This window comes from Xiphias gladius, chromosome 24 (assembly GCF_016859285.1).
Source record: "Xiphias gladius isolate SHS-SW01 ecotype Sanya breed wild chromosome 24, ASM1685928v1, whole genome shotgun sequence".
NCBI classification, from domain to species: domain Eukaryota; kingdom Metazoa; phylum Chordata; class Actinopteri; order Istiophoriformes; family Xiphiidae; genus Xiphias; species Xiphias gladius.
In genome coordinates this window covers 22,735,489-22,748,980 of record NC_053423.1, presented here as the reverse complement: position 1 = coordinate 22,748,980, position 13,492 = coordinate 22,735,489, and the positions used below count along the sequence as shown (strand labels likewise).

The 13,492-nt window shown below is 44.0% G+C and overlaps 1 protein-coding gene across 1 annotated transcript; it reads right to left on the bottom strand.

Moving 5' to 3' along the window:
- Positions 1-7,090: 7,090 nt before the first annotated feature.
- si:ch211-171h4.3 (serine/threonine-protein kinase SBK2) lies at positions 7,091-9,229 on the bottom strand. Its single transcript, XM_040121939.1, has 5 exons — positions 9,107-9,229; positions 8,734-8,974; positions 8,443-8,645; positions 7,942-8,103; positions 7,091-7,729 (listed from the first exon to the last, which is right to left on the bottom strand). Exons 1-5 carry the CDS (start codon positions 9,227-9,229, stop codon positions 7,091-7,093), a joined length of 1,368 nt encoding a protein of 455 aa, XP_039977873.1.
- Positions 9,230-13,492: the final 4,263 nt, after the last annotated feature.

The following is a 13,492-nucleotide window of genomic DNA, read 5'->3' as shown; positions in this document are numbered from 1 at the left end:
TGTGTGATGACTTCTTCTTTTTTTTTAAGTACTTTAAGAATTTACGCAATTCCAAAACTCTGCTGTGTTTTGCCATTTACGTGTCCTGAGCCCAAAAGCAATCCCCACTTATGTGACTCCACGTCTCCTACAGTTAGTTGGAAAACCAGAACCGTGGAACATAAGGGCGATAAAATGGACCAGGGCCATTTGATGGATTATATTACCACTGCAGTCCGAAGGTCAAGAGGGAGAGGACACGTCCAAAACACCGGTGTGACATAACCGGGTCACTGGGAGGCAGTAGCCACCGGAGAAGTGTCATACGGGTGGAGTAGGTGATGAATTGGCCTCCAACACAGAGCAGTCAGTGGTGAGGAGAGGCCGCTTGTTGGTTTACGCCATTTCTGTTTTAAAGCATCATTTTCGTTCTATTCAATCTAGATTGAACTACTGGACTGTATAGATTTACTAAAAATAGCTTTAGTCTTCACACTGTTTTGTCCCCCCTGCATTTGCTTAAGGTTCTCTTTTATCAGGAACACCTGTTCAACCACAGTTACCGCCTGTTCTACGGTCCCTGGCTATGGCAAGGGAGAGAGATCCCACCATTATACGCTCTGCAAGAAGCTCGTTGGTCACAGTAGACGTGAGAAATATTGCGTGAGCTCAGGGCACGGCCGCGTCGACGAGCAGCTTTTAGCCCTGCTGACAGTCAGAAAAAAAGAGAGCGAGACGGGCAGCTGGACGGACGCACGGACCACTGGCCTCCTTTGAGCTTCATCAGGAACATGATTCGTCTTCCTCTGATTCTCTTGTCAGCTCTCTTCGCCTCTGAGGCCATTTCAGCCTGTTTGGCTTTTGTCCACGTTAGCTAAAGGTGCGACAGCACTGCACGTGACCGGTCACAGGTCTGTAGGCTTGAACTCCGTGTACGTGTGGGTGCACATGGAAGGGATTTGTGTTTTAGACTGCAGGCCTGTTCTGAATGTGCCACACGTGAACTTATGACCATGTAGCGTGCTGATGAGTGTTTATAACTATAACTGTTAACACACTTGATATCCCTGCCTGCTCACCCACGATTTAGTTTCCCTTTCCAGGGAACTTTCCCATCTATCATCTTCAGCGATCAGTGTAATGAGGGACCAAATTTAAAGGTTCATCCCGTAACTCAAATGCAAACAATACTCCAATAAATCCAGTCGCTCTAATATGAAGTTGGATTCTTTTTGGTAATTTTTTTAAATTTTTTTTTTTTTAAATTTCTGAAAGCTTTTTAAATGCACATTCAAGCTTTGGATCCTCACACCCTTTAAAACATGAATTGGTGCTGTACTTAAGAGGTGCTGAGCGCCAGCGTGCTAACATGCTCACGTTAACAATGCCAACATGCTGACCTTATGCAGGTGTCATCTTTAGCGTGGTCAACACCCCGCCACAAGCATTGCTAAAAATTATATAACTATGCTCAATTATTGTTTCATGTATGTATGTATTTCAGTCAGTAAGTTATTAAAAAACTAAAACAACATTAATGCCAATACACATCATAAAACTGGTATCAACTCCCCACTGATGGCTGGAAAATTAAGGACTGTGGTTTTATCACAGAGTCAGTCTGTCTGTTCAGTCTGGTACAGATCAGACGGACTAGATGGCCACCACACGCACTCCTGGTGGACTTAGGTCACAAATCTAATCTTAGCTTAGCATCATTTTTCAAAGCTACATAAATCAGCATTTCATAAAGCTACATAGACAAATAAATTTCATGTGGCTCGGGGCCGTGATGAGAGACGGTGTCGCAGTCAGAACACGACATGTACCCATTACAGGAGATCTGTTTGCGAGAGGAGATCTGTACCTTTCTTGGAGATCTAAGAAAGGTACAGATCCAAGAAAGGTACCGCGTGCTGCTGGAAAAACTCCCAACGCCAGAGGAACTCAGAGTAAAGTCAGGTGCTAAACAGTATTGATGTGTTTTTTTGGTGAGAGTATTGGGAAGGCTCCAGAGATGACAATATCGGTTGGTTGGTCCGTCTCCTTTGGTCCAGATTGAAATATCTTCACAAATATTGCGTGGACTGACGTTTGTGGTCCCCGGAGGATAAAAAACCTAAATGAACTGGTTTTCATCAGAAAAACAGCTGAGTCAGCGAATCCCTGATAGTAAATAGATGAGTGTTTCAAGACAAATTTAAGTACTCATCTCAACTGGCCTCAGTTAGGCCACTGTGGACAAAAAGGTCCGGGAAGACATCATTTCTACAGGTTATGACAACACAGAAAAGTTCTGAGGATAAGTTCTGGTGGCGCTAATTCTCAAATCGGGATTAAACCTTTGCAGAAGGACAGGGTGAAATGAGACGACAGAATTAAAAGAGCATCAGTTAAACATCCAACAAATGAAAACAATGTGGAAAAATGTGATGGAAATACGGCATTAATGATTGGTCAGGTATTCATTTGTAGCCATGTTGCATTTATTTATACGCCAACTTTTGCACCTCGGCCAGGTGTAAACATTTTTGGCAACATTTCCGGGTTTTAATTTCAGACCTTCGACGTTTGCGCTCAGGTTTGTTTATGGGCCAACTGAAAATGCGCAGAACAGCAGGGGGCTGGAGAAGCGCTCAGTCTCGTCTGTAGGGCATTCGTGGTGTGGCACTTGGCTGTACACGCAAAGAGTGACAGAAGTAATGGTATGAAAAAAATGTTTTAAAAAAAAAAAAAAGGAACTTCAGAGAGAAGTTGAAACCTTCCTTGCTAACTAACCTCCGCACACTTGGCCAATCACTGGGTGCGGGGGCAGTTGGTTTCATAATACTGTATATTAAATATTGTAGCGTTTGGTGATGCCTGCATTTTCACTGAAACATTGTCTTTTTCTATGTATTACTGTTTTAAAATTCTATGATATATTTATGACGCGTCAACTTCTCACACACACTGGGTCTAGACAAATAAACGCTCACCCACAAACGCCGTTTCACAACCCCGGCATGCTTAAGACACATAGCGCTAACGCAACAGAATCGGGTGAAATGTCAGGAGAGGAGTTTGTATCGGAATGGTTCGCAGGCCACCGGTCGCCCCCCCACCCCCCACCCCCTTGGATCCTCGGACTGGCTCTCAAAGTGCGATACACTTATCAATCCGTATCCCCCATAACACGCTTGCTACTTCATGGGTTTTGGATCAGGGCGGTTTTTGAGATGACTTGGAGTTGTTCCACCTCACGGATGTTCTCCTTATTTGAGCTCTGCTTTATTAAGTCATTAATTAGTTGTTAGTTCAAACCAGGAGCCGATGTACTACATGACACTGGATGTTTAGGATGATTTAGGTGCCGCCGGGATGAGCAGAGGGTACGGATCGGGATGGAGGGTTCAAAGGTCAAAGGTTAGAGTTACTCATGATCACTTTTTGCTTTGAAGTTTTCAGTGAAACCTGAACCAACACGGGATGGGTGTGTGTGTGAGTGTGTGTGTGTGTGTGTGTGTGTGTGAGGAGGGCTCATGGGCAGTTGGTCAGTGTGTGTGAATACTTGTTGGTAATAGGCTTGTGTAGGTGAGTGTCTGAGTACATAAATCCTGCATTATTGTCCTGTCGCACCTGCATCGCCTCTGTTTGAGCAAACCAAGCCTTACAAACATACAGTAGCGTTGGTCTTCTGGACCCCACTGTGTTTCAATACCTCTTTAATCTAAACCCTGGTTTGGTTTTATAGTTTACAGTTTACTGCTTGTGGGTGAAAACCTTGTTTCTCCGCGATGTCAGCTTTTCAGGAACTAAAGCAGCCAGCCTGTGGAGTTGTCACTGAGGCCTCAGAGGGAGGACTGGATCGGGTAAACGAGGCCTCATCATTCCTCAGCACAGGCTTTACTATTTAAACTCTCTGTAATGCCTCCAATCTCAGTTCTCCTTTTATAGTGCTTCTTTGGTAACGCCAAGATAAATCCCAGCGTCAGAATAAACAGTAAAATTTGACACCACGGTAGAGAGCTGAAGTCACAACGTCACGTCTGAGCTAGCCTCTGTTCTGCCAGCTTCTGTGACTCAAAACAATTTCTCGTTGAGCCTTTCCTCATCATTAGTCTTTCCGAAAAATGGAAGCATGTTCTCGGAGTTGATGTTCCGTATTCGAAGACAAATCAGCATCCACTACGGCAGTGACAGAAGTTGAAAGCTCAGCGATTTTAACAAAGTTAAACACGCGTACATACATCTCCCCTGATGGCCGGTACTTATGTCATCGTAGCTTGGTTTCCAGCCAAGCCAAACTCACATTTACCCAAAAGAACCAGTTTGTCTTGGTTCTTGAAGTCTTTTCTCCAGCAAAACCGAAATTACAGTTTGAAAACACTTCCGATAAAGAATCAATCTCACCCTTGTGTCGCTTGTCGAAAGTGCGGAAAACACCCACTACAACTGCAGTTCTCATCAACCGAGATGTACCATTGGGTGTTTTCTGCTCTGGCCAAAATGGACGGTAATGAGCCGATTACGCCATGGTGCCTCACAATGGGGCGAAAAAGACACCGCACTAGACACAACAATGGACCTTATGCTGTTTTCCAACACTTTTTGTTTTGGTTTTTACAAGACCTCTATTTTTAAGGCTGATATCGGTGTAAGAGTAGCTTGAACATCCTTACATAGGCTGAGCGGATTTATCCTGCTGCAGTTTCTTTGTTTTTGTTTTCACCTCGGCTTGTTATTTACGCCTCCTCCGGTTTTTATTAGACCTGGCGGCAGTTCAGCATTCTGCGGCGTCCGCTGCTCCTGCTCTCCCTCTGACCTCGGCCTCCCCTCGCTCTGTGAATGCTGCTGACTTTTCCCTTTTCCACAGACATGCCAAAGATCAAATGGTTCCTGGCAAACAAATCGTACGGTAGCCGGCCCTGCCACCTTCCCAGCCTGGGAAAGTGAGAACCGGAGGAAGAAGTAATGAACATACCTGGATAAACAAATATAAGATGTATAAACATAAGAAGGGCGTCTGTTGAGGCAGGAATTCTGGCATTGGCTGATCAAAGTGTGCAGTGAGCGGAGCTAGTTTGCAAAGTGGCAAACCTGACCTCTGTATGAACAATAAATCAACACTGAGGATTGTTCAGTCATTAGGACCTTGACGTTGTTGATCTGTAGAGTTTAGCTCGTAAACTAGCTAGCCTGTACATACCAAGATGCACAGGCTCGAGATTATAAACTTGCCCGATACTTTGCATAATTCACCCCTGATGCAAAGCCCTTATATTCCTGGCAAAGCCGAGGTCTAAGCACAGCGCTCTGGTAAAACATACATCAAAGGTCGTTCCTCAAAAAAGCTGAAAATGACTCAGTTCTTGTTGCAGTGTCATCTGCTAATGTGCAGCATTGACAAATAAAATGGTGGTTTTACTTTTCATATCAACAGCGTCATTCTGTCCCCCTCTGCAGTAGGCATCTAGCTGATTGTATTTGCATGAGGAAAATGTGTCCAGCGTGTGACTTGGCCGGACTGCGCGAGGCTGAGGGGGTCAGAGCCGTGGGCGGCAACACTCGCACAGTGCTGAAAGGTTGTAGTGTTGAATTTACGGCCGTGGATCTATTTTTGAAGACATCTGCGGAAGCTCTCCCGGCGGTCCCCGCTGTGTATGTGATCTATTTTCATTGGTGTTTAATCTCACATGGACGTGATTGAGATATAACCGTAGAAGGGGGCATGCTTTTTAAGGTCAGCACACTTTAAATCAATTTAAAAATCAGTTTATCTGCAGATCACTGGCAGATGTCTTTTTGATGTACGGTCAAAACATTGGATGATCTCATTGTACCACCAAACTGTTATTCAGAAAAGGGCCTTTTCCAAAAAACTGTAATTTAATTCTATTTAAATTATACCTTGTCAAATGCACATGTCTGTATGGTAGGTACAATTACATACATAAACAAGTATTTTACATTGTGCACTTAAATTGTGTCAATAACCCTTGAAAGACAGTATAACTGTTATGTAATATTGAATTTTATACATTAAAAGGAACGTAGTTTTGTAGCGAACAAAATCACGTTAGCTAATAGTTGCCAGCTGCTAACTATTTTGACAGTGGAATAGTGCTACGCAAGCGCTACTAAAATGTTTGTAACTGATTTGTAACAGTCTCTACTTTCAGAAAGACTGACATTGATTTGAAGCCAAATCAAAGGACCGGACACGTTTATGGCTGTAAAACAGGGCACCACTGCAGTCTATATACAGTTCATAGCACGCTATGACGTACCACACTTTCAAAAGACTAGACCCAAATATAGAGGCAGTGTGCTAAAGAAGGTGTCTTTTTCAAGGATATGACAGCATTACAGCACTAGGAAACACAAACAATCTCCAGAAATGCAACTGTTGCACAGTTTTTTACAAGCTGATATATAAGATACAACTATTTCTATAGTAAATATTCTCGATTAATTAAAAAAAATATTGATAAATGACTTAAATAACAGCCAAAAATGAATAAGGCCCTGATCAAAAGAGCAGTTAGCCTCCAACAGTACAACAGTAACACTTTCTCAAAATTGAAACCAGATTTCTCAGAAACCATGTTGTTTTCATCGAACAAAGGGGAATTTTCTAAAGTCGCTCTCTTCGTGCTTGGAGAGGTGAAACGTGTGGGAACTGATTTTTCCATCACCGTCAGCAACTTGAAAAAAACAAACAAACAAACAGACCCACCTTATATCACGATTTCTGGGTGATGTCTTCAAATGTTTTGTTTTGTCCGACCAACAGCCCTAAACCTGAAGATATGAAATACATTTACAATGATGTAAAAAACAGAAAAACCGCTCATGTTCACCTTTTACAAGCTTCAACCAAATAATGTTTTTTTTACTAGATAGATGATTTAAACGAATCAGTGTAAGCTTTATAGTACAGTGTACTTATGACCACAATGTTTTTTGAAAAGCAACAAAGTACAGTGGTGTTTGCCAAACTAAAAACAGTATTTGAGAGGTTTAATAAAATAAACCCAACATAACCTTGAGATAACACCGATTGTGATCATTAAGTTGACAGACCACCAGCGTTGTCTCTTTCCTCATCATTTTGATAAACTGTCTCCGCTCATCGCTCTCCTCTCCCCTCCATCTCTTTCATGTTTCTGATTGCTCCCTTCCGTCTGCTCTTCCTCCTCTCCTCCTCCAGCCTCATCCTCTCCTTCTCCATCATCCAGTCACCTCCGAGGTAGCTCAGCGCATCCTCAGGCTGTCTGCGAAGCCGGGGTCTCGGGTCGAGGAGCGACTGGAAGAAGGAGCGGGCCAGCGGGGTGAAACACGCAAACTGGGGTGCTATGGGAGGGCGGTCTTTTCGTCCAAGTTCTGGCCCATCTAAATCAATGGCATCCCGTGCGCTCTCTGTCTGCGGCTCGGCCCACACGTCCAGTTCATCCTCAGGGCCTTTCGCTCTGTCAAACCATTCCCGATATCTCAGGTATGAGCGGCAGTTGCTGGCTGTCTCAGCCCAGGGATGACTGCCGGTGAGCATGGCATAGGTTAGGATCCCAAGCGCCCAGCTGTCTGTGCTGGGCTCCACAGACACCCAGACTCTTGACTTCTTCTCTCTCGCTTCATCCTTGTTAACACCACCATTCCCGTCATTCACGCTTCTCCGGCCGTCCTCATTTCTGCGAGCAATCTCAGCCTCAGGGGTGCAGTAAGGGGAGCTGTACCAGACCTCCGGGACCCTGGTGCCCCTGGCCTTCACCTGGGGTAAAACATTAATATATTTGCTGCTTGTACAAACACATTAATTACATCTAATTTTACCATCGTTTTGAAGCCTGGACTCCTTTTGCTCTGTCTTCACTAAGCAGATGGTACAGTCAATTTGGCGTATGATTTAGCTAGACATGCCTAACGGTGTTAGGCTACTCAGAAATGCTTTCATTTGAAAGCTGAATGAATCTTTATGCTGACCATGCCGAAATCTCCCAATTTGACCCAGCGGCAGGCGGAGTCGCACAGGAAGACGTTCTCTGGTTTGAGGTCTCTGTGGACAAAACCAAGGGAGTGCAGATGGGACAGTGCGCCACAGAGCTGGGACACCACCCGCTGACAGCAGTCCTCCTCCATACCGACCTGGGGAGGGGGTGGGGGAGGGGGACAATGGAGGGAGATGGATGTGAGTTATAATCAGAAAAAACGTCTAATTGAATGAGAAGGAATCTGAGGAGTGAATCTCCGTCACCCTCTGCTTCACAGTCATGACTGAAATCGACAACTTTCCAATGGCAGAACCGCCAGATCCAAGACGTCTAACCATCTGTCGGTTATGATGAGGATCGGTTCTTTACACTTCATCATTCATGCTTTTTCATTTCACCTAACCATGGAAACCTGAGCACAAACACCGTGATTCACGCAGTATTTGTTGTGGTGCTCAGAACACTTAAGAGCTCTGCTGAAATAGCCGTGTACCTCAGGCAAGATGACGTCGTAGAGGTCGCCAAAGAGGCCCGCTTGCTGAGCAAAGACGTAGTGCGAGGGTGTGGAGTAGGCGATTCCCAGAGCTCCGGTGAGGGATGGGTGGGTGCAGAACGACAGAGAGAGGTTATACTCCCTCAGAAAAGAGAAGAGAGAGGTGGACTCGCGAGGGAAGAACTTCAGAGCCATCGGAGTACCTGGAGAATACGAGGAAATGAAACTGATGTAGGTGTTATTTTGATGTCCTGGGGCTATAACGAAACAACCGTTAGTTTCCCCCCTCACCTCTCTTCCTGTGTACAGCCAGCATGACTTTTCCGTAGGAGCCTTCGCCCAGGAGCTTTAGGACCTTGAAGTGCTCCGATGTGTCCAGTGCTGTCAGAGACTGAGCCGTCAGATGGCACATCTCATCCAGAAGCTTTGTAGCAGCCTGGGCACACAGACGGAACAAAAAGGTGATAACAAGTGTGCCGTGTGTTGGACTTATATAACGACTGTTCCCTTCATAATCATAATGGTAGAATTTCTGCAGGAACAGCCAAATGGAGTCAAAATTTGATTAGGGCCAGTGCAGACTACAAGATTTTTGCCTGTGCCAGACAAATTTTTTAGATCTGAGACAAACACTCTCAACTCTTCACAAAATCCGTGCTTTTACCCGAGCACAGATCATGACCCTGTCCCAAACACAATCACGAACGATGTCAGCATAGCTAAAAACAAGATGCGCTTGTAGCTGGGGCATCTTGGAGGCAAGTGTGAGATAGGAGGACAGCGGCATCGGATCAGCGTGCGCGAGGAAACGGGGGGGAACACGGAACAATGACGGCTTGCCTCTGTCCCCCGTCAAGCTCGGTCACTGGCCGAATGTTAAGAAAAAAAAAAGGACATTATTTCAGACGAGGAACTTCCTCACCTGACATCAGTTGTGCAGTTTGTGCACGCTCACATCCACGTGACAACACTCGGGGACAGAAAATGTCTTGTAGTCTGCACTCGCCCTTAGTGGCAAACTTTAAAGTTCAAGAAGCAAGTCTGGTCTGTCTGACGTGTTGGTGCAGAATCTGCAGAAACTGTCTCAGATTTGATGCGCTGATGACAGGATTACTCCGTGACTGGTGCAAATGGACACAATTTTCAAATAAAACATGAGAAGCCACTGTGTGTGTGTGTGTAGAGTGTGTTTCCACTGCCTCCCTCCTTCCCCAACTCTGGTTTCCTGTTACTCTCTCGTACTGCTCCTTTCCTGTTTCGGGCTTGTCTCCAGGGTGCTCCAACCACAATCGAATCTTGTTTTCGGCTATGAAAAAGTTAAACATATTTAAAAACCATGGAGGCGCATCTTGGAACCTCTTAGCTAAACAACTCCGGATTCCATGCCAACTCAAGAATTTTTATCTCAATCATGATTCTGTCTGTGACGGGAACCACCGGTCTGTACTCCTGTACTACACCTCAGCATACAGATTAGCATGGTTGCTGACTGACTTTTATAGACATAGTGAGAAAAGCTAAGCGATAACTTATGAAATATGGGTAGGCGTCACTTTCATCAGTCATGTCTTTATCAAATGAGTTTGAGGCAGTGGTTCTCAGTTTTGATCTGCGTGTGCGACAGGTATTGTTTGCTTTTTTTCCCCAGCGACTTTTTCACAGAGCACAGTTGTGACTAACAACATTAACGGGGGCTCCTTTGCACCGAAGTGTCCCAGCATAACCCTGTCTTCTAGAAATAACGTTCATATACTACTAAACGGTTTTGCCTGTTATTTTGTGGAGACAAACATAATCACTGGCTGGATTAAGTTCAGAAGCAAAGTTTTTTTTGTGTTTTTTTTTTTAATGAATGAGTGACTACGTTTACATGCACAAAATATTCCGGTTCTTGCCCTCATTCCGAAAAAGACAATGTTCCTACTAAGCTGTTTACATGGCCAATGAAAATAAATATTTCAGCAATATTCCTGTTTACATGCTGTTTACGTGACCCCCATCAAATTCCGAATACTGTCATATTTGGAACAACCGTGGAATATCAGTGTGCATGTAAACGTACTGAAAGATTCGGCTAGAGTTTGAGCTACATTTGGATGGAAACCCGTCTAAAGACTGGAGTATGAATCCTGACTCCTGTCTGAGGTCAGGTTTTGGCAACAAAAGCACTCTGGCCAAGGTTTGGGGAGAGATTTTGGTTTTGGCCAAATGTAAATAAACACAAATAAATGTGTCTGGAGTCACTGTGAATGTTTTCTGTATTAAACCAGACCACGATCTTTCCCCCGACCGTGAACAAATGCTCTGAGAGTCTAAACATAACCGTAGAAAGTTTAATAAGGCTCTAGTCACTACAAGTGGATACAGTATTTCAAAAAAAAAATTGGTGAAAAATGAATTAAAGATGTTGTCATGATGATGATGATGATTTACAGAAAACCTCATCTGTTCGGCTTTCCTTCAAAATGTATTTGGGATGTCAGGGACCTAGCATTCACAAAACCGGGCCCTGGCCCCGGATCAGCTTAATGGAAGGCAGCCGTCGTCGATGCTACTATTCACATCTGTGCGTTTCCTGGTGTGTTATGTCAAAATCCTGCCACGAGGAAGGCCTGTCAACGTATCGTCTTCTAAACGAGACGGTTCAATACACAAAAAAAAAATAACGTCTTCGTCGTCACGGTGTGAATAAGTCAGTGGTAAAAAAAAAAAAAAACAAACAGCAGGGAACGAGTACTGAAGGACCAAATGAACCACTTTCCTGGTGGATATTTTGACTCATCAATATGCAATATTATTGGCTCCACCAATCAGTAAATTACTGTCTTAATTAGGACCAGAAATCTCCATTCCAAAATGGGGGTTTTTACTACAACATTTAAGATGAGCAAAAGCAAAATTTGTGAGGTTCAAGTGCTTCATCTCAGAGTGGAGCCCCTTACAGCGCTTTAGCACGTAACACAAGCGTTGTCCTGACGATTGTTGTCATGGCGATGCCGGCCACCCTGATCACACACACACACACACACACTGAGCTTTGTTTTGTCTGGTGGAACGTTGACGTTTCCACCACAGCTGGCACCGTTGGGCCCAGGCTGGGATTTGGTGTCACTCGATCCAGGCCAGCTCATTACAGCTCATTAGAGAAGAAGTGGGAGCCATGAATGTGCTGCACGCAGATACTCGTTCACACCGACAGTCTCAAAGACAAGCGCTCAGATTTAATGATCAACTGTGCAAATGTTTCTATCTAAAGATGTATCATTTGTAAAGTCTCGGGGGTAGAGTTTCAATAGAACCAAGAAAGATTTCGAAAATCCTCATCACGCTGCAGCAGATGCCAGAGGTCACCTAGTTGTGCCTGCACCGTGTCTCACCAGAAAGATGCACAACCAAACTAATCATCCGTCAAATGACTACGCTACGATTACCAATGACGAGAATGAAAACTTTTCCATTTTTGGATCTAAATACTGGGACTTGCAGTGACACAGCAGCTTACGCGGCAGCGCTATGGCATAGTTTCGATGTCTAACCCTTCTCCGCTATGTGAGAATATATTTTTAGTGTGGGTGGTCTCGGTGGAAACTGAGCTCTCCTGCTCTCAGTGTTTGTGCCGTGCTCTAATTACTGAGCTATTCGGGTCTCTCTGAGACAAAATGATTTTTAACACTTGAGGCTGAAATCTTGTAATTAGTGAGGTAAGTTGCTTTAAATTGTTTGGCAGCTGAAATAAAGACGTGTCCTTCATGCTCATTATTTGCTGATTTTTGTTTTTTAAATTGGCGTTATCGTGGACAAAACAGTGGGAAATAAAACAAACAGTAGCTATTTTCATTTAATTTTTGAAACGATTTATTTAACTTTAAAGTAGGAGCATTTTCTCAACCCATAAAGGAACCAAAACCAAAAGGAACTCTTAGTCTTTCAATTTATCAGAAAAAAGAATCACTATCACCCAATTTTGAGATGCATGGTTTTGACTTTACAATGATGATAATGTGGCAGTACATACAGACTCCTGATTAGATAAATAAAAACCTAACTAAAGTTTGCCGATGGTGGGAATAAAAACAGAGGAGCTGCCCAGTGCGGGGGGTCGGGGGGTAAGAGGGGATTCAGTGAGCAGCATAGCTGACGCGCTCAGAGTCGGTCGGGTTTAATCAAGTGCAAGAGGAGGTGACGCCGGTCTCAGCCAGCACGGAACAACTGCGGCGGCTTCTCTGTGGGACGACGGGCTGAGCGCCCAGGTTGCATAAGACGGACACATGAGGTTGGCCCCCATGTGTGTGTGTGTGTGTGTGTGTTTCCCGGTGATGTCCTCTACATGGGAGTGGATCTCTGTGGCCCACAAACATCAAAGTGATGAATGACGATATGTTCTGGTGTGAGTGTATTGGGACATGCACACGTCCGTCGGCGCTGGTGAGCGTCCAGGAGGCGACGCAAGTATTGATGTGTCCACCTAAAATAGGCCTCAGCGTAACACATAGCATGTAAGATGACATGAACATACACTCTCTACCTGTGTGTAATGTATGAAAATGCCGGAATTAATCTTTTTTTTAAGCTTCACGGGAACTTCTTTTTTTCATTTTCCAGTCGCTCCTCATGCATTTGTAAAAAACGATTTTGTAATCCGCTGTCGACGGATTTCATGATAATCGAACGTTCTCGCTGTGCGAAGAAAATAACAACTTAAAAACGTACATAATTTCTGACGTTTCTCATCAAATATTTAATAGTTCAGGCTAATATTTGTGAAGGGGAATTAGATTTTAGTAGTTCATGTTGTTTAAGTCGGTTATGAAAGCTTGAATATCTACAGGACAAAGCGGATACTCCCAGTTATTCATATTTATCAAATATTCATTTGAGGAATTCCTGTGCGATTACATTGAGTTCTATAACTTACACTTGCAATAAAAACTGTAATTGATCGGTTTCTAGGTACAAGATGTTGCAATCTGCCAGTAGTTATAATGCGCAAAAATCAGATTACAACCTTAAATTATTCCTGTTTTTCTAAAATGATCAGTTCAAGTCTTAC

What these genes read in the sequence shown, in the direction of transcription:
- si:ch211-171h4.3 (XM_040121939.1), bottom strand. Translation starts at nt 9,229, where the DNA reads ATGCCGCTGTCCTCCTATCTCACACTTGCCTCCAAGATGCCCCAGCTA. An exon ending in GGCTGTACACAGGAAGAGAG is followed by an intron (nt 8,646 to 8,733) that starts GTGAGGGGGGAA and finishes CGTATTCTCCAG; the next exon opens with GTACTCCGATGGCTCTGAAG. An exon ending in AATTGGGAGATTTCGGCATG is followed by an intron (nt 7,730 to 7,941) that starts GTCAGCATAAAG and finishes GTTTTACCCCAG; the next exon opens with GTGAAGGCCAGGGGCACCAG.